Source organism: Ananas comosus, linkage group 3 (genome assembly GCF_001540865.1).
Source record: "Ananas comosus cultivar F153 linkage group 3, ASM154086v1, whole genome shotgun sequence".
In the NCBI taxonomy this organism is placed as follows: Eukaryota; Viridiplantae; Streptophyta; class Magnoliopsida; order Poales; family Bromeliaceae; genus Ananas; species Ananas comosus.
In genome coordinates this window covers 14,853,923-14,877,803 of record NC_033623.1, presented here as the reverse complement: position 1 = coordinate 14,877,803, position 23,881 = coordinate 14,853,923, and the positions used below count along the sequence as shown (strand labels likewise).

The following is a 23,881-nucleotide window of genomic DNA, read 5'->3' as shown; positions in this document are numbered from 1 at the left end:
TTATAACCAAACTGATAAATATATTGAAATGTTGGGTAATAAAATTAAAACTTTAATATATTGTTTCTTTTTACATGTTTAGTTTGTTTATTTTATGCAAACTTATTTCAATTATGGGCTATATTAAATTAACTATCTGCTCTTTTAAAATTTTAATATTGCTATCTAACTTTTTAATTTATTTGATTTGAATCAATCAGCGATATTTTAACTTTAAAATTTAAGCTAATCATTTACTTTAATAAATTTATAGTCGTGAGAATTTGCATAAAATAAACAAACTAAACATGTAAAAAGAAACAATACATTAAATTTTAAAGTCAAAATATTTTTGACCGACCCAAATCAAATATATTGAAATGTTTTTTTTTTTGAGAGATAAATATATTGAAATGTTGGGTAATAAAATTAAAACTTTAATATATATGGTAGTTGAATTTAGATAAGCTTCGTACAGTGTTACCTCAAAAAAGGGAAAAAAAAACTAAAAATTTTGTGGGGTTGAGCTACGTTTGAGGAGAGGTGTAATATGTGTACCTTGAGACGAAGACATTGAAGAGCAAGCACGTGAGGATACGTATTTTTTACTTGCCTTGTACTGAAAGGAATACAAATGGATGGCTTTAAAACTCGCGCTCTCCACGTATCTCTCCTCACCACCCTATTCACCCGAACCGAGTACATTTACCGTTGACTAGGCGGCGCCCAAGCAACTCATTCCCCTTACACCCACTTGTCGCCAACGACTACAACGCAGCTCCCCAACCCCGCCCCATCCACATCCACCCCTCGACTCATCTACATTCACGGAGCCCCTCTATAAACATCTAAAAATATATATGTATAAAATTAAAGAAAAATGAATTGAAAAAGAAAGTAATAAAATATATATATATACATATCTATAAAAAAAAAGAGAGTAAATTTAGTAATTAGTGAAACAGATGTGAGAGAGAAAAGAAGAGCCATCCAAAAGCACAACTCGGAGCTTAGTCTTAGACCATAGAAACTTACTAACCAACCAGCAAAACACAACAGCATTAACCACTACAAAAAAAAAATAAACCAACCTCCTCAATCCCCCACCATTCTATGCTTTTTCTTTCGCTATCTGTAGCTTGATTTCTTGTTCATGGCTATGGTGATGGACCAACAACAACAGCAACAGCAGCAGCAGCAGCAGCCGCAGCCACCGCCGACGTATAAGCATTACTGTAGGATCTGCAAGAAGGGCTTCGGCTGCGGGCGGGCTCTCGGTGGCCACATGCGCGCGCACGGCATCAACGATGAAGCCTCGGGGGGAAACGATCTGGACGACGACCCCTCCGCTTGCGGCGGCAATAATGCCGATCATTGGGACGCCGCCGCGAACCCGTCGGTGGGACATAAGCGCATGTACGCTCTCCGCACCAACCCGAACCGCCTCAAGAGCTGCCGCGTCTGTGAGAACTGCGGCAAGGAGTTCGTCTCCTGGAAGTCCTTCCTGGAGCACGGCAAATGCAGCTCCGACGACGAGGTCGAGGACTCGCTCCCTTCGTCCCCTCCGTCAGATGCGGAGGACGACCTCGTTGCCGCGCACCGTGGGTATGCCGCGTGGTCGAAGGGCAAGCGGTCGCGACGTGCTAAGAATTCCGCCCCGGCGATGCAGTTGGTGTGCCCGTCAAGCGAGGAGGAGGACTTGGCCAATTGTCTTGTTATGCTGTCGGCTGCGCGTGTCGACCCGGTGGTTGTCGTCGACACCGACCAGGAGTCGTGCGCGTCGGCAAGCAAGGACGAGGACCGGGCACGGCCGCAGCTGCCGACGCCGCCGCATCCGATATCCTTTTTCGCTCCTCCGCATGAGAAATTGAAATCGCCTGTGCCGCCGACAGCAACCGCGACAGCAACGACGGTCCCCCGCGGGCTGTTCGAGTGCAAGGCGTGCAAGAAGGTGTTCACCTCACACCAGGCCCTCGGCGGCCACCGTGCCAGCCATAAAAAAGTCAAGGGCTGCTTCGCTGCCAAGCTCGACGAGCTCGACGATGCCCGGCCCCACGACGACGACCACCCAGCCGCAGTCGCACGCGACAGTGCTGCCGCTGCCGCTGCGGAAACCGATTCTGCCGTTGCGGGAATGGCGATGGCAATCGTGCCGTTCAGCAACCCGCCCCCGCTGGCGGCGGTGGCACCGCCGCCGTCGCCACTGAAGAAGAAGTCGAAGGTGCACGAGTGCTCGATATGCCACCGCGTGTTCACGTCAGGGCAGGCGCTCGGCGGGCACAAGCGGTGCCACTGGCTCACGTCAAACTCGCCGTCAGACTCCACCGCGATCGCGAAGCTCCATGCATTGGCGGGGCCAGACCACGCCGTCAATCACCACCACCACCACCTAACCCTTCGGCCGATGTTCGAGGCCAATTCCGGGGAGCCCCTCGATCTCAACCTCCCCGCGCCCGCCGACGAGGCCGCGGGGGGCCGGCACGCAGACATCGGGAGCCCGCTGCGGCTCGACGTGCCCGCGACAATCTACTTGCAATCATGGATCGATCACAGCAGTGCGAGTAACAAAGTTAAACCCACAACAAGCAGTAAGAACAACAACACTACTACAACTAATAATAACAATAATAATACCAACAACAAGAGTGAGGGGTTTAATGTGAATAATAATAATAATAATAATAATAGCGTGGATGATGAGGTGGATAGTAACGTGAAAATGGCGAAGTTGAGTGACCTCAAAGACATTAACATGGGGGGTGAGTCCTCACCGTGGTTGCAGGTGGGGATTGGGTCATCTGGTAACGAAGGGAGTGAACCGTAAGAGGGAAATTTATTAATCCATCCATTCATTCATTCTTTTTTCTATATTATTTATTTATATAGAAATTGAGGAAACAAGAATTTTTTTTTTTTTTCTCCACAGTTTATAATATTGTGTATTTGTGTTAGGAGACTGTAAGTACACGACCAGCTCCAGATGATTTTTTTTTCTTTTTTTTTTTTCCTCATATTTTGTGTTTAAAATATTGTGTAACTATATTTGTGGAAAAGCAATGTACTTATTTAAGATAGTGGGTCAATATATATATAAGATTTAAAGGAAGGCTATATATTCAGGAATTATTTTTTGAATAGAGATGGATTAAATGTTTTCAACCAGTCCACAGGTCAACAATTGTTTGATGATGGAATGTCAAATGACTCAAATTGTTCATTTAACCTCACATTTCGAAGCATCCTACTTAATTAAACAAACATTGAGGTGTTCCCAATCAATTTTTGTCCTAATGCATCTCTTGAGTTGCCCTCTGTTTGCTTTAAAAGCAGTGCTATCCATACACATTTTTCTTTTTTCCTCATATGCTGCTATTCTACCATTTTTTCATGACCAAATAAAATAGACATATCCAATGGTTGGAAAAATATTCAGAACAGTTAAATTTAATAAATTTATCATTACATTCGACAATTTTTTTGGTTTAATTAATAAAAATAACTTGAAATAAAATTGTTAACTATAGGACTCATTTCAAAATGATTTAGAGAGTTGAGGGATCGATCTCAACACATTTTTTACCTGCTCCTTGCTTTCCCTATTGCTTCATGAACACTACTGCATGTATATATATATTCTTCTATGTGCTAATATCTACACATGACCTTTTGGTGAGTGATCCCACAAGAAAGAGACAAACCTCACTTTTACTACTTGCAAAGGTAGGGACAGCTTTTATTATTATTATTATTATTATTATTATTATTACTGGCCTAGGCATAATATAATTATAATTATAATTATATTATGCATGGGGATGTATTTGTCATTTTGGAGCAGGAGAGGCAGTTAGAGGGTCCCAGCAATTCAAAGCAGTTCCTTGCTCATTAATTAAACTTACTTTGAACAAATTCTATGACTATAAGCCCTTCCCCCACTAAGCAAGTTCTAATTGTCCACACTTGATAATGTGGACATTTAATGCTTCTTAATTTCATTCACTTGCAACATTTCTAGTTTTTTTTTTTTATTTTTTGCATTATTAATTGGTAGACCATCCAAATTAAGGTGTATTCCGCGTCAACATCATCTTAATGCCGTCCATGTATTTGTAAGCAGTTGCAGCTTAATTTTGTTAGCATTATTTTACAGCCATTCGTAGCAAATTTTTTAAGACTGAAAAAAGTGAATTTTGTTTATAATAAAAAGGTGAATTTTTAGTTCTTTTTTACTTTTTCATTTCCAAGGGTTCCTGTTTTGCTCTTGTGCCCTACATGGATGTGCATCTTCTTAAGCATGACCCCTTAACAACTTCGACACTTCTCCGTATTTTGAATTACTGTTAAAGATGCATATATTTAGCTACTAATTAGCACAAATAATTTCAACTATCTAACCAACTCTTCGCGGAATTGTAAATGTTGATGAGGTGATGGCACCTTCCAACCAACTTTGTTGTTGTTATTGGACAAAACGACGACAAAGTTCCTCATCAATGGGGGGCATATACACAAGTGACCATTTAATTTGTAGGTTGAGGGTGAAGAGATTTAGATGGGAGTGGTAATTAAATTGCCACGACATTGCACCAAAATTGAAGTCTACATAGGAGTGCCGATCGGTGAGGGCGATGTTTCTGTGATGCATTAGATGAATCGATTCTGATCAATCTAGAGTAAAAAGTTGGACAAGACACCCTCATCATGAGTTACATTCGCAGGTATCTTATTCTTTCATTGTGTATTTATTTGGATCATTTTCTGCGTCATCAATCCTCTATCTTTCGCCGAACCGATATTAGTTAATGTTTAGGATACATCATCACGTGTATTAACACAATAATATCATCAAAAGTGATTTTGCGGTACTCTATGAGGATATACATGGTCGAACTCGATGTACTGTGTTAGTCATGCGACAATGCTGTGCTTTCAACAAGTCTCGCTCAGATGATCAAACATGAAGTATTGTGATGGATTTATAACAATATACCTGTATTATCAAAACAGTTGATGAATTAATTTTACTTTTTCGACATATAGGGTTTTGATTATGGCTTTTTTCTTCTTTCTTTTTTGTATTTTTTGCCGACCCACCATCCACTGCATTTTGACTAAAAGTTTCTTTACATTCCCCCCCCCCCCCCACCCCCAACAACAAAATCCCAACTATCGATTAGTCAACTTAGCTCTCGATGACCCATCAATTAGATGTTGATAAACTTCATGCTTTGACATTCTCCACCATAAACATTGTGATTTGGGAATCCATTATTATATATGATTTAGCAATCTTAAAATTAGGGAAAAGCTAACAAGTTGTTGATATTTCAGTAATGGAGATTTGTGGCCAATTGTTCACAACAACAATTGCGTAATTAATAATTTGCATACAGGATGAGAAGATCCCAGCTGTCCCAGAAAATCAGCTACATTGTGGGAAATTATGTTAATTTGTTCCAAATTCAAACTTTCGAATTGTGAAAACTAGGATGTGAGACATGTTTGCTTGAACCTTTTAAGGAAAAAGCCATGTAATTAATGCTTACAAAATGAGTAGTAAATTAATAGATACTCCAAATTAATTAGTTTTTTCTTGTTACAAAAAGCTATGTGATAATTTGCTTGAATCTTTTTGCTTTCAACTCTATTGGACAGGAACCGCCGAAAATCCAACTTCCAATTTGGAATAGAAAAGCTGTTTGAAAAAAGAGGTCAATAGGGATGCTTTAGATACCCCTAGTAAGGAGTAACCTCTTCATACGTACACATTTCCCCAATCAATGTAGTTGTTTCAATATGCCAAAACAATATATAGAAAGAATAAAACCATCTATGGAAAAATTTCATAACATTTCCGGTAAAAGGTACATATTTACTAGAAAACCTCATAATAAATTGCTCGAAAAGTTTGACTTGTAGTGGTTCCTAACAAAGTCATCACAATTTGATTTCTATATATATAGAAGATGTAACCAAATTAAATGGTTCGGATTCGTTTCTTTTTTTAAAAAAAACCTTTTTTTCTTTAAAAAAAAAACTTTTTATGGCTATCATATGTTGTCAAAATTCAATAGTTTATATATAAAGAGACCGTGTATAGGAGAAAGAGATGTTGGAGAGGATTCGGAGAAAATTGGGGAGAGGATTCTTTTTGCCTCCATGGTTGAGGACAAGGACAAACAAAGTTGCTGAGCTCTCTCTATCCTATACATGCATGTAATAGGATCTCTCTCTTAAAATGAGACGTGGAATATATATACTAATAACAGCAACAAATGACCTGTTATATATATATATATATATGGAAACACCTAGGTTTCATGGGATTATTACGGGGATTATTACTATTCTCTAATAATCGGGTTAGAGTGACAATTAGGTGAAATTAGAAAAGTCTTTGTTTTTCTAACAAAGATTGTTCTTATCCGTGAGACACGCTAAAATAGTTGGTCAAAGCGTCCCCACCCCAAATGTTTATAAGTGCTTAAGAGTCGTTTTGGCATTTAGAGATTCCGAATGATATCGCGTCCAAAAAACAATTAGGATAAAAGCATGTAGAGATATATTTTTGTATTTTCAATACAATCGTATAAATTATATCTTAATCGAACCAGCAGAATCTACACAACATAATAGTTTACAAAACAAAACAAAATTATTTTCTTATTGCATATTGATTCTCACCTTAAATAACGCATCATTCATGTAATCCCAAAGGATATCATTATGATAACGATATATTTGACCCAATTCAAAGTTAGGAGTCACTTAATTAGATCCCATGTGTAAGTGGTGAATGTTGGTTTCCACCAAGGAATTGTTTCTATGGAAAGTTTGTGTTGGAGCTCAATTAGGAAAGTTCGAGGTGATTACCCAAGTATTGACCACCTCCTTATTTGAGGATATATATTAAAATGGGTATCTATAGTCCAAATGCCCAAATTATTAGTATCATATATTTTACCTTACATTGTAGAACCATTAAAGGATAAAAATAGTTATGATCTCAATTAATTGATTTAAATGATTGTGGATATTTTGCATGATAGTATCGTGAAAAATTACTCGTTTTGTTGTGTTATTTGTCTTAAGGAAAATCAACTTTGATATCACCATTTGCCCGCAAATTAATGATGGGATTTCTTTATTTTTATTTTTATGTTTTTTTTGGTAATGATGGGATCTTTTTTTCTAAAAACAACCATCTCTCTCGAGGGTTAGAAAAAGAAAATAATCATTATAAACATGTGCAATTTTTTGGTATTGTACAAATTTGAACATGCACTTAGAATGTGATCCAGCAATTGACCAAAATCCCGGTACATGTTTGATCTCCTCTGGTTTAAATATTAGAAAATCAATTTTGTTTGTACCTTAACCTAATGCAGCCAAACTTGGATTAAGATCATAGTTTGATTGCTAACGATTTATTTAGTCATAATCCTACTTAAAATGCTATTTACAAAAAAAAGTTGCTGTAAAATTTAGAGAAGGATGTATGAGCATGAGTTGGTTGGGTAAAAAAACACTATTTTTGTTCAAATTAATAATGTCCTATAATTTTGTTCTGTTGCTTATTATACTGCTAATAAATCCAGTTGGTCAACAGTTGTTACTAAATTTGTGGGAGACTTTGAAATCCTTTGATATGAATAGAGTGGGGGTGTTACAATTTGATGCATTGGAACTTCACATTATATGCGTGCGAACAACAACGCGGTTCAATGTGTGGTCGCTATCAATAACATTTTTTTCTCTGTTAATATCATTTGTTGAGATACAAATATCTCTTAAGTTAGGCTCATACTGAATAAGGTATGTAAACTATGTCGCGAATTGACTCATACCCAAGGTGTACGATAGGAATTTGTATTCAAGAAAATTTGCTTTGAAAGATGCATTTGAGGGAGAGAAAATTGGGAGGAAGCTTCACACATCCCTTGTGCGACTCGATGATTCTTTTACGTCTAGCTCACGTGAATTGCATGCTCATAATTGAGCCTACAATTAGTGCATGAGAACAAAATGACCCGATCATATTGTAGTCTACTAGGGCCACAAACCTCAACAATGGAACAACTATGAAAGGTACCTAAGAAAAATTATTTGAACTAGCACATTGGATACCATTTAATAGGAATAGTATGGAATGTAAACTTCATTTATTTCTGATTTGTTTTTAATTCTCCATAATTATAGGCTATGATTCTATATTAATTATGCATCGATCGATCCCGGCAACTCTTTGTAATGATCCACAGCATTAATTTTTGGTGATTTCATATAAAAAAACATCTGACGAATTAGGAGTTTAGAAAGAAAGATGAAAATTGAAGATCACAAAAACAATGCTAACCTGTTTACAAGAGAGGTCAAAGGAGTTCTTTTTTGAGAAAGAATGCACCTCGAGCTCCTCTTTATGAGTAATTCTTTTTTGGAACTATCTCTTTAAGTTCTTAGATCTTAATCCCAAATATTCTGGTATACTTAGATGAAAAACAAAAAAAAACAAAAAAAAAAAAACTCAAAAATATAGTAATTTTTTTTTTTAAAAAAAAACTTTTGCCCTAATCGTGAGCTCTTGAGATTAATCGGTACTAATTAAACATATTCTTTAAAAAAGCTTTGGAGCTTGAAAAGCCTTTGTAGAAAACACGCGAGTAGAAAAATCAAATCTTAACTTCTGAGTCAGCAATTTGAGTAGTAATTAACTAATTATGCTAAACAATTGTGATAGCGAAAAATAACTTTAGACAAAGTAATGAGGCACGGGCCATATGTCCAAAGTACCAAAGTCACGTAAAAAATTAATGAAAATCTGCAAAACTACATGTAGACGAAACGAAAAGATACGGGAGACTACTCCTATTCATGTCTTTGGGTACGAAAATTTATAAAATTTAGGAAAATGTTATCCTCTTGCATTAACTTGGAGATTCGTTCACGGGGTTAGGAGATTTTAGGGTAACCAGTTTTCGATTCGTTATTATATATTAGTTTTATCTTTACTCAAAAATTCTAATATTTTTTAAAAAATTTTAATTTTTTATAAAATTTTAATATTAACAATTATTCAACAAAATTTTAGATAGAGATAAAATTGATACTAATATGATGATATCGAATCGAAAGCTTTCCAATGAAATGTTGTTAAAGAGCTTCCTACTAAAATTTTGTCCCGCACAAACACCTATGGGACCCCTATGAACACATGAACACTTAAGTGACCAATGAATTAAAAAAAAAAAAAGAGAAAAATATAAGTCGATATTATTATCTACACAGATAGAACTTAAAAGTTAGTTTTGAAAGACTCGGTCCTATGCTAATCTAAACCGAATACTTAAATATTGATGAGTTAGTTATATTTTTTATTTTCTTTACTTTAAAAAAACCTAACTAGTATTTTAAATTTTTGGTAATTGGAAGTCTAAATTAAATGCTATAAAATATTAGCTTTAAAAAGCACAATAATTATAAAGCACAATAATTATAAAGTAGGGCTACTGTACTATAAGGAGCACAACAGTCTTAATTTCTCTAAATTTCTAATCATTCATAAATTTTGACTGTTGATTAGGGTGAGAGAGAACAGAGAAATTGAGAAGAAATTCAAAAAGAAGATAAATTAAGAACTGCGATTTCTCTTTAATTTTTCTTCTCTATCACAATGTAAACATCCATCAAAATTGATGAATGGTTAGAAACTTAGGAGTACACGGTCTGCTGTGCACCTAATAGCACAGCTCTGCTATATATATATATATATATATATATATATATATACTTTAATGAGTATAAACTATTTATAAACTTTCAGCCGTTGGATGAAAAAATGTGCGATAAGAATGATAGTGGTGCTTTAGGGTTGAGTGAGTTGTTAGTTTAACAGTATAATTTAATGGATAAAAAATGCTCAAAATGATAGATCTAGCGACCGAAAACTTATGAATATAAAGAGGTTTATATTTATAAGAATATAGTAGTGAAACTCTATATATATATAAAAAGAGAGAATTCTAATATAAACCTCTTTATAATCATATGTATTGAAAACAAAAATGTGAATATAGTACTCATACAAACCCAAACTTGGAGACTTTATGGCTGAAAAAATTCCATCTAAATCCTACCCGTGTTATATTTGGATTGGAATCGAATTCAAATAGAGTCCAAATGCTACAATTATTACGAAAAATAATTGATTTGATTGAATGAAAAATAGAAAAGAAAATGCTTGCTGTATAATCCAATCCATACTACGTTATTGGACAAAAAGCGAATTGTTTTTTCCCTACACGAGTTATAATGGATTGTATCAACTGGATCGGATTTAAAAATGTTAAGGGGTTTCACCTTAGACCCGAATTTGATAGGAGAACGGGTCCAGGTGACAACTCAAGGTTGCGTTACACGTGGTCTCGATTTTTTCTAACCTGGTCGTTACGACAAACCCAAACATTTCTCCGCTTGACTTCTCCAACCCATCCCCCACCAATTTAAATTTTCTCAACTAAAAAAACCACATAATTACCAAATAAACCCATTAAAAAAAAACTAATATATTTTTGAAAAAAATAATTTCGGATTTTTTTAAAAGAAATGAAAAACACAAAAGGCATTTCCACTTTGGGAGTGGCTATTTGTCTCCCTAATCTTCTTTCGATAAATCGCTTCTTCGTTACTAGCAGATGGAAATGAATGAGAAAGAGATGATTTAAAACACAAAAGACAAAAAAAAAAAAAAAAAAGTATTAGATGCATGACTTTAGTAGGAACAAGAAGCGTTGCCTAGTGAATGGTGATAGAGAGAGATTGAAACAGTAATCCACTTTGCTGTAATTATTTTTATGATTAATTAGTTATTTTTTTTACTAAATAAATTTCCCTTTTTTTAAAATATTTAAACTAGGCTCTCTCTTTTTTTCTTTCTTTTTTTTTTTGGTTCCCTTCTTTCATTCTTTTCTTCTTCTCCTTTTTTTCTTTTATTTATTTATTCTCTCTCTCTACGGTAGTGAGAGAAAAAAAAGGAGAAAGAAAAGAAACCTCTCACTACCACCACAACCACCTCCATCTTTTTCTCTCTCTCTCTCTCTCTCTAATGTATGCATACATATGTGTATATATTTTTTTTGGGGTGTTGTGATGCACTAAGCTGAGTTGGTATTGTTAATGGAGAAGTACACATGTAAGCTGTGCTCGCGCCGCTTCTCCAACGGCCGCGCCCTGGGCGGCCACATGCGATCCCACGTCGTCGGCGGCGGCGGAGCTCCGGCGGCGAAAACCCAGCTCTCCTCCGCCTCATCCGCCTCCACGTCGGTGGCCGATGACCCAGAAGAGGACGAGGAAGAGGACGAGGGGAGGTACATCCATGGCGGGCTCGGCTACGTCCTCCGCGAGAACCCCAGGAAGAGCTTCCGCCTCGTCGACCCCCAGTTCTCCTCCTCCTTCGCCTCCGCCGCCGCCGCCGCCGCCGCGGACGCGGGGTCGTGCTCCGTCGTGCAGGACCGCGAGAGCGACAACGAGTCACCGCGCGCCGCCGCGCCCGCCCACCACCGCCGCCGCTCCAAGCGCCCGCGCAGCCGAGCGCCGCCGCCGTTGCACGACGTGGAGCCGGCGAGCTCGGTCTCGGACGCGACGCCCGAGGAGGACGTGGCCCTCTCGCTCATGATGCTCTCCCGCGACTCCTGGACCAACCCCAAGTCCAAGTCCGAAACAGAGCAAAGCTTCAACCACTACTGCTGCTACTACTACTCCTCCTCCTACTACTCTTACAAGGAGGAAGAAGAAGAAGAAGAAGAAGAAGAAGGTGGAGGAGGAGGAGGAGGAGGCCTTCGCCAATCGGACGGCGACGATTGCGGGGAGAGGGCCCGCCGCGGGGCGTCCCGAGCCGTCCGATCGAGGGCGGCCCCGAAGTCTCGGAGCAGGTACCAGTGCGGCACCTGCAAGAAGACCTTCCGATCCTACCAAGCCCTCGGCGGCCACCGCGCCAGCCACAAGAAGGGCGGCGTCGCCGGCGGCCGCGGCTGCTGCTTCCCGCCGCCGCCCCCTCCGGAGCCCAATGCCGGTGGCGCCAGGGACGCCCACGCTTGCCCCTTCTGCTCCCGCGTCTTCGCCTCCGCCCAGGCCCTCGGCGGCCACAAGCGCGCCCATCCCGCCGCCGCCGCCGCCGCCGCGGTGCCTCCGCCTCCGCCGTCGGCCGGAAGCTTCGGCGTCATCGACCTCAACCTCCCCGCCCCCGCCGACGACGACTTCGAGCTCTCCGCCGTCTCCGACGCCGACTTCGGCCCCTTCAAGTAAGCCGACTTTCTCGGAGCAGCTCCACCTTCCTCCGTTCCCGTTGCTCGGAACTCGGAGCAAGCCGACGCAGCAGCAGCAGCAGCAGCAGCAGCAGCCACCCGTTCGACTTAATTAAACCTGAGCTTAAATTCGCGGTAAGAGCTTCCGCACGAAATTCGATTCTATTTTTGATGGGTATAATATTCGGATCTGATTAATTAAGTTGGTGAAGTTAATTCGATGCCTAATTTCTTCTGTATTTATTTCTCCCCAATTAATCCATCTCTCTTTGAGCTCCTCCTTTATTATTATTATTATTATTATTATTATTATTATTTTGTGGGTATGTGGAGATTAATTTGGTTTCAGTTGCTTAATACTGTAACAGCTGAGTAAATGGCAAGTCGAGAAACTCATGCCATTTTCTTTTCTTTTCTTTTTTTTTTTCTTTTTTTAAGTCTCCAAAAACTTTTTATTTAAATTTAAATTGATTAGTATATTAAACTGAATCGGTATAAAATTAGCTGCATTGTTGCTATCTATTCCTGTTTCCAGCTGTTTCCTTCCAACCGTCTCTTCCCTTCTTCTTCTCCTTCTTACCCATTCATTACTATCCTTTCACACCCACTTCTCTCAATTAATTACTTAATTAATTATAACAAACTATAGTTAATACGTATATAATACAACTCTCGAATCCATCCACTTTATCAAAACGCGCATGAAAAAGAAAGAAAGAAAAGAAAAGAAAAGTAAAAAAAGAGATTGTATTGTGCTTGACTTGCGATTTCATTTTAATGCGCGTCGTTATTGTTATTATTATTATTATTATTATTATTAGCATTGTGTTTAAGAGAGAGAATTAAGTGCTTTTGGCTTCTCTCTGTTGCGACTTATTATTATTTTCCCAGCTGCTGCTGCTGCTGCTGCTGCTGCGCACAACTGCAGAAGCGCTTCTGCTGCTACGAACTACTACTTGTTCCTCTCTTCGCTCTCTATCTTTCCTTCACCACTTCGTTAATTATCTCACCCTTTCCTAATCACCAAAGCTTTTTCTTTCTCTTTTTCTTTTTCTTTTTCTTTTTTTCTTAAAAAAAAAAAAAGAAAAATCTGCGGTTGCTTAAACTCTCCTGCTTAATTTGGAGGGTAGTGAGTGAGTGGCGGTAGGGGTGGAATCGCTGCTTCCCCCACCCGCATGAGCATCCACGTTTCCACCTCCACCCACAGAAGCGCTTTTCGTGCCATGTGGTCTTAGTATTCTTATTACTGTGCCATTGCCCATTGGTTGGCGCTGTGCAGGTAATTAGCACGAAATTTAATGCTGGTGTACCAACTGTGTGTGCTGTATCTCGAGCGTATCCCTCGGAAGCGTACAACTAAAACCCCTTCTTATTTGCGTAATAAAAATGCTTGAACACTTCCTACGCTGTCCCTATAACTACTACTATTCGCCCCTTGATTTTTATGCAACGACTAAGTTGCAATATTGGGATCCTGCGGAGACTAATCCGAACATTAGTCCCTTCTAATTTTGGTTCGGGCCGAGTCGTGGGTCGTAACTCGTGACTCGTGACTCGGGACCATGGCACGGGCCAACCGAGCTGTTCCGATCACGTGGCCTTCCCACGAGGTACGTCCGATCTACGTTCGACCGCTCTGATGGGGTCTTATAATCAATCTCATTTATTTATTTATTTATTTATTTAGTATTTCCCAAAAATAAAATAAAAAAGAAAAAAAAAACCACCACCCTGGTGGGGAAACGTTTTTTTCGGAGGCTTCGGTCCCTGCGAAAGCGTACTTCCCTTTCACCGTCGAATCCTTTTCGGTTTCGGACCCCTGGCTGCGCTCATCATCCCATCACCACCGTCCATTTTTCAACGGAGGATACGCGTCCATCCTCCCCGCCGTTCCCTTGATCCAACGGCCTACGAGCCGTCGCTTGGACTTTCGGCGCCTTGGGCCCCACTTGATAGGCGTAAAGGGTATGCCCCACCGAAAAAAACACCATTTTAAATATATATATATATATATATTTAAAATTTAAAATTATTACTGCATCCAATATAGTTGGTTAAAAATTTAATAGCTAATATAAGTTGAAAATTTATATAGAATTTGTACAAAACAAATAACATATTATCTTTTTTTCAGTGAAGTTGATAAAAAGGATGGTCGAATCCCATGATAGAATGCAAAGTAGATTCCAACATCTTCGTTCCCTTCCTTTGAACAAAAGTTGGTATTTGGCTTTGACTTTTTCTTAGTGGCTTAACCACCTAACTCTTTTTTTCCTTTTTTTTTTTTTCTAGATCTTATTAAAATTGTACACTTGCTTGTTCCCGCTGTGGGCATATTCTTGTTTCGTTTGTTGCCGCTATGGTAGTGGTCTTTGTACAAGCTCTCACAAACCGATTTCATGGTTTTCAAGTTAATGTTGTTTGGCATGTACACTGTTCTAGTAGAAAAAAGCTCAAACTCGTGTATATAGGGTGGATATTTGATAAATTGTGTACAATAGGCATTAGATAAATCATGTCGCAGTGGGTTTAAAACTGGTTCAGATACCATATTATTCAAAAGATCGATCTAGCAAATAAAGTTTCATGATTAATCGAATGAATTGTAATATACAACGAGCCTCAAGAGAGTGGGTGGCTTTTAGTAATTACCATAAGCATGCATGCTTAAGAACGATAAGAGGAGTTCAACTAATTCTCTGTGAACACAGGGGAGTGGACGTGGTTGGTGGACACACCATCCATATTGAAGGCCACGAGTGCATGATACTTTTTTGTGTCATGCATGCATTAGGTGTCTTAGCAAAGTATTTTTGCACAACAGTAATTAAAGAGATTAATTAATTTTTACCTTAAATTAAGCCTCTTAAGAATTACAATGTATTCTGATAACTGTTACGCGCGTACGTACTAAATGATGTACAATATTTTTTTAGATTCAAGATTAATCTCTCATGTCATTAGGTTTGAGAATGGTTCATAGGGATTAGAACGTGAATTTTGAATTGAATTGAATTGTAGAAATCTTCTTTTTGGTTAAATATTATATATAAACTAGACGTGAATACAAAAAACAAAAATCTCTAAAATGTGTTACACATTCTAGTATAGTATGGTTCAGAGCGTCAGTAACAGAAATAAAAGTATGAAATTAATATTTTTGTTCTCACATTTTAACCCCAGAAGCAAAAGCACTTAAATATTTTGATACATATTTTGATACATACAAGCAACAGTAACTGTTGCATACTGACCGTCCCTAGAGCAAGTGGGCAAAGGGTTTGGTGGTTGGTACTCGTAACCCAAATTCGAATCCTAGTTGATTCACATTTTCAGCTAAGTTTATTTCTAAATGAAATAAACGAAGCGGGTAGCGCACTACCTATCTCTCTCTCTCAAAAAAAAAAAAAAGAAAAAAAAGAAAAAAAAGTAACTGTTGCATTTTCCGTAAACAATATATGTTGGTGGCACAGGATGAAGTTTCCACGCATTTATTTCTCATGCGACCACAATTTAGTGTTGTAGTGTTATGAGTAAATGATAAATGCTCTCATTTTCTTCTTCTTCTTCTTCTTCTTTTTTTACCATTATCGAGCCAAAAAAAAAAATAGTAGTTAAATGCAAAAGAACAAAATATCATGCAAAGAGTAAATTCTAAAAAGGTGTGTAACGAGTCACATAAGTACGTACATGACGTTATTCTTTTATATTTCACGCTTGGTCTCATATTTGGACTTAAATTAAATAAAAAATATTAGTTTGATTGGTTTAAATTGAATAGATATATAATTTTTTTTTTTTTTAGTTTGAGCAGTCAAAGAACAATATTATTAATTCCTCAGATGACAATAATATGTGGAAAGAGAAAGTTCCAAACCGATTTGTTTGCTTTTGGACTACAAAAAATTGAGCAAGCACGGAAAAGATATTAATATGATAGATATTAATATGATAGGTTTTAAGGGATAAAATTTTTGGAGTGATGATACTACTAGCTGTGAAATTACCAATAATATAACACAGTTAAATATAACACCTTTTTGTGCACCCTATTTTCATTGTCTTAATTAGTAAATATTTATAGATACGATTAATAGAGTTATCTGTTTATTTTCCCCAAAACATGCGTTTATTGATTCATTATTATAATAAATTCTAATTGCAGTTAGAAGTGAATTGTAACAAACACCAATATTGAGCTAAAAGACACTTCGAACCATGCATGCATGGCTTTTTTGAATTCGAAAAGGTGCGCATTCTTGGGGCTAAATTAAAGCACAACTCTTAATTTGAATTCAAGATCAGATCAGTAACTGTGATATGTGTTGAACATTAATAATTTCCATGGAAATTACAGATCTTATTAGATGGATTATAGCAGTAGTAATCATATTAGTAATTATGATCTGGACCAAAAAACCACATTTGCATAATACAGGGATATTCTACCATTGTTCTCCATTTGAAAAGCCCTATCCACTTATAAGGAAGAGGAAAATTAGTACTTTGAAAGTTGCAACTGAAGATGAGAATTAGATGCTTTGTCCAGTTGCATTTTGGAATCTTCTGCTTCTGTTATGGCCTTTTGCATTAGTTATATACAACATGATTTGTATTACTGATTAGCTTTAGCCCAGAAGCTGCAGCATTATTGTAGTACTTCTTATCCTAACAAGTTGAATTTAGTACCTGTCCTGTAGCTCGAAAACACTACGACGATGCTTTAGTCCAATGCAGAATAATATAATGAAATTATTATAGAGGAATATTAATGTCTAAAGTTTTTGGATTAATCAAGCTGATTCTTGGCTTGTCTCCTTGTAAATGGCCTCAAATTAGTAATTATGATTCACGGTGGTAATATATACATATATTATGCCAAAGGCTAGGAAATTATTGTATGTGACCAATTATTGTGTCTTGAGCACGTTGAAGGCACGTGTACTATAGAATAGTTCATGAACTAAAACTTTGAGAATATTTGATGGGTTTAAAATAACTTCTGATGCCTCAAAAGCTAGCACATGCTCCAATTCAAAACTCACAGCTCTAACACCGTCGAATAGATTTATACGAAATAGTTGCTCATTGTTTGCTTTATCGAATTACTCTACTTAAATAGCACTGCAATGAAAACTCCGTCGCCCGCAAAAGAACTCTGAGAAGGCCAAAACCATCCTCTAATCGAGGTTAATTAACTTAATAGGCTAAACCTTTTTTTTTTTTTTTTCGCTCTCAGTGTCAAACTCAAAGAAGAGAAGTACTTCGGTACACGCCATAGACATGCACCATAATTCCATGGCCCGAGCACATGCATGCCATGTTTAAAGGCAAAGCATGGAGGTGCACATGAATGCATGATGATAACAAAATTGGTGCATGCATGCCGACCATGTTTTCTCCCCTATCCATCTCGAGCGGAATTAATGTGGGCACCAACCTAACAAAGTATACAGTAAATAAAACATAATAAATAAATAAAAAAAGTTGGGAGTTTTAACCATTCAAGTGCTACAAAAAAAAAGAGAGCTTCTATTGGTCTTTCTTTTTTTTGTTTGTTTGTTTGTTTGTTTGTTTTAAACACTATGAGGGACATAAAACTTTTTGGCAATTCGTACAGGTTTAGGCACAAGGATCTTGACCTAACCGGTCCCCTATTAATTCTAGTATTGTTAGGGGTCATCATCTCTCTATCTCTCTCTTTCATTAATCTTATTTTCTTGATCCCTGTCATCTGGTGTGACTCTTACGATGCGCTATAACCACCATTAGCTTTGAGGTTTTTCAGTGGATTTGGGCAGAGAAAGATTTCTTTGACTAGCTAGGAAAGTAAAGAGTTAGTATCACACTGTATCCTCACAAAGAGGGGATCATAAGCTCTTTTATTAGAAGCAAAGGTAAACAAAGAAAAACGAAGCACAAACCACGCCGAAAAGAAACAAATAATGAGCCATCAATTCAGTTAAATGATCAAAAGTTAGGCTAATCATAATTTCAGTTGAAGCAAAAACCAAATGGTAGAGAGTGATAAATGAAGGGTGGCTTAGACGCGCTTGAAAGAGCTTGTGCGTCAGGTGGAACTCATGATGGATTTGTTTGTTAGAGACGAGTCATTTTTTCGGCAACAACCAGTTGGACATAAATACAGAGTGGGTGGAAATACGAAATAGTTTGTCCTTCGTTTCTAAGAAATTAATAACAATAATCATCTCATCTCACCACATGTGAAAACTTGTTAAAGATACGTCTAAAATAGTATGAAACACACACAATCATTAAAAAATAAAAATGAAACAACACATTAGTAGAGCGGTGTATATTGGGAGTGAAAAAAAAAAAAAAAAAAGTCACAACAACCAGCATTATAATGTTGGTAACAAGTACCATAAGCAACACCATCAGCAACCAAACTTTCAGGACAAGATAGAGATGGAAGCTATAATACCNCCTATACACAGAAGACTACCTCAGAGCATAAACATGGAAGAGATCTGCACTTCGATTGCTTGCGTAAGACTCTCGCAAACCTCTGCGCTTTACGCAAGCCTAAGCCCGAGTATATTTGACAACCTTCTTTTAATAAAAAAATTTTGTATTAACATCGCTGACGAGTGACGGTTTAGAAGATATTGGCTAACTTGCCTGAGTTGTCCAACAGGGTCTTAGCTCGGCGTGTTAACTGTTCGATCCCACATCTATACTTTTGGGAAAGAAATTGGTAGCAAACCGCAATTCTAAGTGCTCAGCCTCTTGTAAGCACAACCACGACTCAATGGAACGGAGAGTAGAGATTCATTACTCTATCATGCAAATGCGAAATCCAAAATTTTACAAAATGAAAATTAAACCACGTACCTGTACTGTGGTCCACGACTAACAACAAAAAAAGAAAAAAAGAAAGAAGCCAAAAGGCAAGTTAGGCTCAATCAAATTGCAATTCCTGCTGAAAACTGATGCAGCTTCCGATTAGGACATATCATCGCACCGAATGCAGAAGTTGCCGATCACCTACCTACCTATCATTACAGAAGCGGTCACAAGACGAACAACGCAATAAATTTCCTTCCCCTTGTGTTCCTCGATTTACGAAATGTTATCAGGGATCAAATATCACATGTAAAGCATGTAGCAACAATTCTAGCACTGGAATAGCGACGGCAGCGTTTAATCAAACTTGCCGATAAATAGTACTACCTATCAGCCTAGGAGTAAATTTTAGAGTTCTGCCAGAGTTTCTAGAATTGAAGAAGCATTACCAATTTCCTGCAAGGATACGTCAAACACGAAATTCTCTCCTAAATGAAGCGAAGAGATGTTGCTTAAGAAACGCACAAATGTTCGATAAGAATTTCGGACAATGGTACAGTGAAATAGCATTTTCGGAGAGTATACAATACAATTATGCATTATTTTCCCCGTGTCCAAAAAGAAAAGTAGTAGATCCTGATCTTCTCGGAAAATCGTTTACAAGTAATGAATGCCTCATATTTTGCTATGTCTACAAACGAGCATTACCACATTAGACTAGCACAAGCATGAAAGCATTTATAAGGGTTTTCATCACAGAAACAGATCATCATTAATTATTGGAGTAGAATTGGATCAGACAAGCCAATGCCGCCCAATTTCATCAGCTTTACTACCACAGCTCAGCTCAGCTCAGCTCAGCTCAGCATACGAAAAGAAACAGCAGATAGGGAGGAATGAGTCTTCTTCTTTTCTTTTTTTTTTTAACACACATGCGTACCAGGAAGTCGATCGGTCCCTTTGCAGTAGAGCATAGCCTAGCCCATGGCGTACTTGAGGGAGTCTCCGGCGGCGCCGTGGAAGAAGAGGTAGGAGAGGACGAAGTCGGCGATGAAGATGCTGACGAGGGAGATGACGACGGCGGAGGTGGTGGACTCGCCGACCCCTTTGGCGCCGCCGAGCGTGGTGACACCCCAGGCGCAGCTGACGACGGCGATGATGCCGCCGAAGACGTGGGACTTGATCATGGCGCTGAGGACGTCCCAGGGGCGGAGGGCGCGGCGGGCGGAGTCGAGGATGATGTTGATGCTGACGCCGAAGACGGCGTCGGCGAGGAAGGCGCTGGAGGCGAGGCCGACGGCGAAGCAGAGGAGGGTGAGGACGGGGAGGGCGAGGGAGCAGGCCAGGACGCGCGGGGTGACGAGGTAGTCGACGGGGTGGGCGCCGAGGACGCGGAGGGTGTCGGTTTGCTCGGAGACCTGCATGGTGCCGAGCTCGGCGGCGAAGGCGGAGCCCACGCGGCCCGCGGCCACGACGGCGGTGACGACGGGGCTGAGCTCGCGGGAGAGGGCCAGGGCCAGGACGCCGCCCACGGAGCGGTGGAGGCCGAGGCGGGTGAACTCGCGCACGAACTGGATGGTGAAGGCCATGCCCACGAACGCCGCCGTGAGGAGCGCCACGCCCGTGGAGCCCGGGCCCACGCGCTCCAGCTGCTGCAGCGTGTTGCGGCGGTGGACGCGCCCCGTGAGCACGCGGTGCGCCACCTGCCCCGCGAGCACCAGCGCCGAGAGGCCGCGCCACAGCGGCCGCGGCGGCGACCACCGCGAGAAGAGGGGCTCCGGCTCCGGCGCGGGCGCTTCGGGGGGATCGGCCGCGGTGGGCGAGTTGTTGGTGGAGGATTCCGAGAGGGAGAGGCGGAGCACGCGGAGGCGATTAGGGTTTCGAAGGGGGAGATTGGGAGAGGGAGGGAAGGGGGTTCTCCATCTGCTGCTGCTGCTGCTGCGGCGGCGGCGGAGAAGGGAGAAGTTAGGGTTTAAAGGGAGGAGGCGGGAGAGAGAAAGGGAAGAAGAGGCGGAGGACGAGGTGGTGACGAAGGGGCGGAGGAGGAGGAGGGAAGCGGCTTCCATGGTGATCGTGCCCCAACGGCTTGTGCCATACTACTCTAGTAACAGCAGAGGTCGAAGAAGCTAAAAGCTGTGTCAAATGGGCTCGGTCCAAAGTAATGCATAAATAACCCGGCCCGAGTTCTCCGGGTTTCGGTCTTTAACTTTTCTTTTTCATTATTATTATTATTATTATAATTATTGGGCCTGCGTCTGCGCAGGGATTATTATCCACGGGTTAGGAGTTTTCTGGCATCACGGAATTTAAACAAGAACAGACTTGAAATACACAACGCACTCTCCCCGCTTTGCTGTTTAATTTTGTATGCACCACGTGAATAATGTAAAGCATTCTCAATTGAGACGTGAGAAACAAAATAGGTCAAGCAATTGAATTGAGCAACACTACTTGATCAGAAACTTCACATTAAAGGGAAGAGGCATTAAAATTAAAATGAATTTATAACAAACATCTAACTTCCCCCCAACAGAACAAATCCATAATTTAATCCCCACCCTCACTGGAATCCTCCACTCTTGCTCCCCAGAAATATCACCTATCATGAATATTTGCCATTCAGTTCGCCTCTTTGTATACGGCGCCAGAACACAAAGTATAACTCGTAATAGTACGTACATACCAAACCAGGCGGATCGAACCGAACAGCCAAAATTGTCAGAATGAATGAGATTAGCCAGTCCAATCAGTGTTTTTCCATGACCGTCATCTGATTCACGACTTAATACAGCTTGCTGAACTCAGCTGTCTGAGCGGGCTCTCCCAGTCTCGGAAAGAACACCTCTCTTTCGATCAATATTTGCAACGAGCCCATCACCTTCACCAATGAAGCCCAAGCAACCGGCGCGCAGCAAAACGCATACGCAAACAATGTCAATGCCCGCATGACACCATCTGAATACCAAGGAAAAGCCATCACCAAGAGCGCCCCCAAAAGTCCGAGCCAAGTAGTCAGGACTGCGAAAGGCGGGAGGAGGAAAACGTTGATCACTATGGAAGAGAGGGCAAACGAGCCGAGTAAATAAAGGGACCAGCCGAAGAGCGGGTGGACGGTGCAGGGGATGAGGAAGAAGGGGACGGTGTAGGCGGCTAGCATGGACCACATAGCGGCCAGCTTGAGGATGGTGAGGAGGAAAGCAGTGGTCTTCTCAGGGCGGCGGTTGTAGCATAGCTTCGACAGGCTGGGGCGGGCTAGACGGGTGACGGCCATGACCCCAATGTATAGAACAGCCTGGATTAGGATTACCGGTAGCTCTGATCCATACCTGTTTGAAGTATTTCAACGGCAAAAATAAGAAACCAAGAGGGGTAAGATTGTAATAAATTAACTATATTGCCTTTATCTTGTATACAAACCATACGAAATAATGCAAGCTTTGCTCGTATACATGTGTGACCTCACAAGGGGGCACCCATGTGAAAACAACTTTTTGCATACATACCCCCGGCAGAGACATGAATACAATGAATGGGGTTTTCACAGGCTTATAACTTGATAGGGCACTACTTGAATATTTTGCAAGGGTATGTACGCAGAAAACCCATTACTGAACTATGTCAAATGTGACCCGGTCCTTTGCTTATTCTTAATCATTACAATAGTGACAGTAGCACTACATTTGTTGGCACTATGGTACTGTAGACACAAATGCATGCATAGACAAATATATATATTCAAGTATAGCAATCGAAATACTAGTTCCCTTGTCACCATTTTGAATAGCATGAGCTTAATCCTAACTGTCCTGACAGTAAGAACATGGCTGGGGCCAAGGATCTGATTAATTAATATGTATGTATATTTAAATGGAAAACGTATGACAGACCAAAACTAAGCAAAACCCTTCATCTGTCCAGCCTGTCGGACTAAAGTAGTGCCCAAAGACAGAAGAACCTTTNAGATGAAAAAAAAAAAAAAAAAAAGCGAGCAAAAGAGAGAGATATAAAGTATAATAAGAGAGAGGAGAGAGAGAGGCCACTAGAAGAAGTCTAGAGGCCGTTACCGTTCTCCGCCTCCGCCCTCCCCAGCCGGCCTCATCGAGCGAGAAACTCGGCATCTGCTCTAGACCTCTTACCCTCTCCCCCTAGCCGCCTCCTCTTCCTCTAGGCATGAGACAATCGTGGTGGCGATCCCAAAGCTGGTGTCGTAGCGAGAGCAAACCGGGGAAGACATAAGAAAACTAGCCAGGGCCTAAGCACCTTCTACCTCAGCCCACGCTCCCGGTCCCAAAATCCCGAAAGCACCTCTAGCCACCACAACTACCGCCGCCGCCACCACTACCACCACAAAGGCCGCCTCCGCCGCCGCCTCCTCCCCGTCTCCTTCGTGCGCATGCGCCGCTACTACATGTACCCCTGCGGCTCCCTGATGCTCAAGATGCACCGCTGCGCCCACTACTACTCTAGGGAGCGTTTCGAGCCGCAGCTGCGGCTGGAGCAGCAGTAGCGGAGGGAGCTGCAGGGCTAGGCTACCCAGGTTTGGAACATGCGGGGGAGAGGAAGAGGAGAGAGAAAGCGGGGAGTAGGAGCGGGAACAAGTACAGAGTTAGAAAAGAGTGGGTGGCTACTATGTCTAGAATGTTAGACTGCAAAGGCAAGATAAAGGCACAATTAAACAAGCAAAGAAGATATAAAAGCGATAAAAATAGGAATAAAAAAACTTTGCGAACTTAAACTCCTTCTACTTCTTCTTCTTCCTTTTTGGTCCTCTATGGCGGTACCTACAAAAGAAGTAG

General features: G+C 40.4%; 4 protein-coding genes across 4 annotated transcripts in view; 2 read left to right on the top strand and 2 right to left on the bottom strand.

Moving 5' to 3' along the window:
• On the top strand, nucleotides 961–2,867 carry LOC109708129. Its single transcript, XM_020229739.1, has one exon. The coding sequence runs from the start codon at nucleotides 1,133–1,135 to the stop codon at nucleotides 2,801–2,803; it is 1,671 nt and encodes a 556-aa protein (XP_020085328.1). The 5' UTR covers nucleotides 961–1,132; the 3' UTR covers nucleotides 2,804–2,867.
• Nucleotides 10,979–12,798, top strand: LOC109707130 (zinc finger protein ZAT1-like). Its single transcript, XM_020228226.1, has one exon. It carries the CDS (start codon nucleotides 11,152–11,154, stop codon nucleotides 12,277–12,279), a length of 1,128 nt encoding a protein of 375 aa, XP_020083815.1. The 5' UTR covers nucleotides 10,979–11,151; the 3' UTR covers nucleotides 12,280–12,798.
• On the bottom strand, nucleotides 19,616–21,376 carry LOC109707618 (protein TRIGALACTOSYLDIACYLGLYCEROL 1, chloroplastic). Its single transcript, XM_020229024.1, has one exon. The coding sequence runs from the start codon at nucleotides 21,149–21,151 to the stop codon at nucleotides 20,063–20,065; it is 1,089 nt and encodes a 362-aa protein (XP_020084613.1). The 5' UTR covers nucleotides 21,152–21,376; the 3' UTR covers nucleotides 19,616–20,062.
• LOC109707617 (putative glucuronosyltransferase PGSIP8) overlaps nucleotides 21,518–23,881 on the bottom strand; it is a 45,921-nt gene continuing 43,557 nt past the window's right edge. The window contains exon 5 of the mRNA XM_020229023.1: nucleotides 21,518–22,411. Within this exon, the coding sequence (XP_020084612.1) occupies nucleotides 21,868–22,411 (544 nt within the window). The 3' untranslated portion in view covers nucleotides 21,518–21,867. The remainder of the gene's footprint in view (nucleotides 22,412–23,881) is intronic.

Coding starts and splice junctions, on each gene's coding strand:
- LOC109708129 (XM_020229739.1), top strand. CDS start 1,133: ATGGCTATGGTGATGGACCAACAACAACAGCAACAGCAGCAGCAGCAG.
- LOC109707130 (XM_020228226.1), top strand. CDS start 11,152: ATGGAGAAGTACACATGTAAGCTGTGCTCGCGCCGCTTCTCCAACGGC.
- LOC109707618 (XM_020229024.1), bottom strand. CDS start 21,151: ATGGAAGCCGCTTCCCTCCTCCTCCTCCGCCCCTTCGTCACCACCTCG.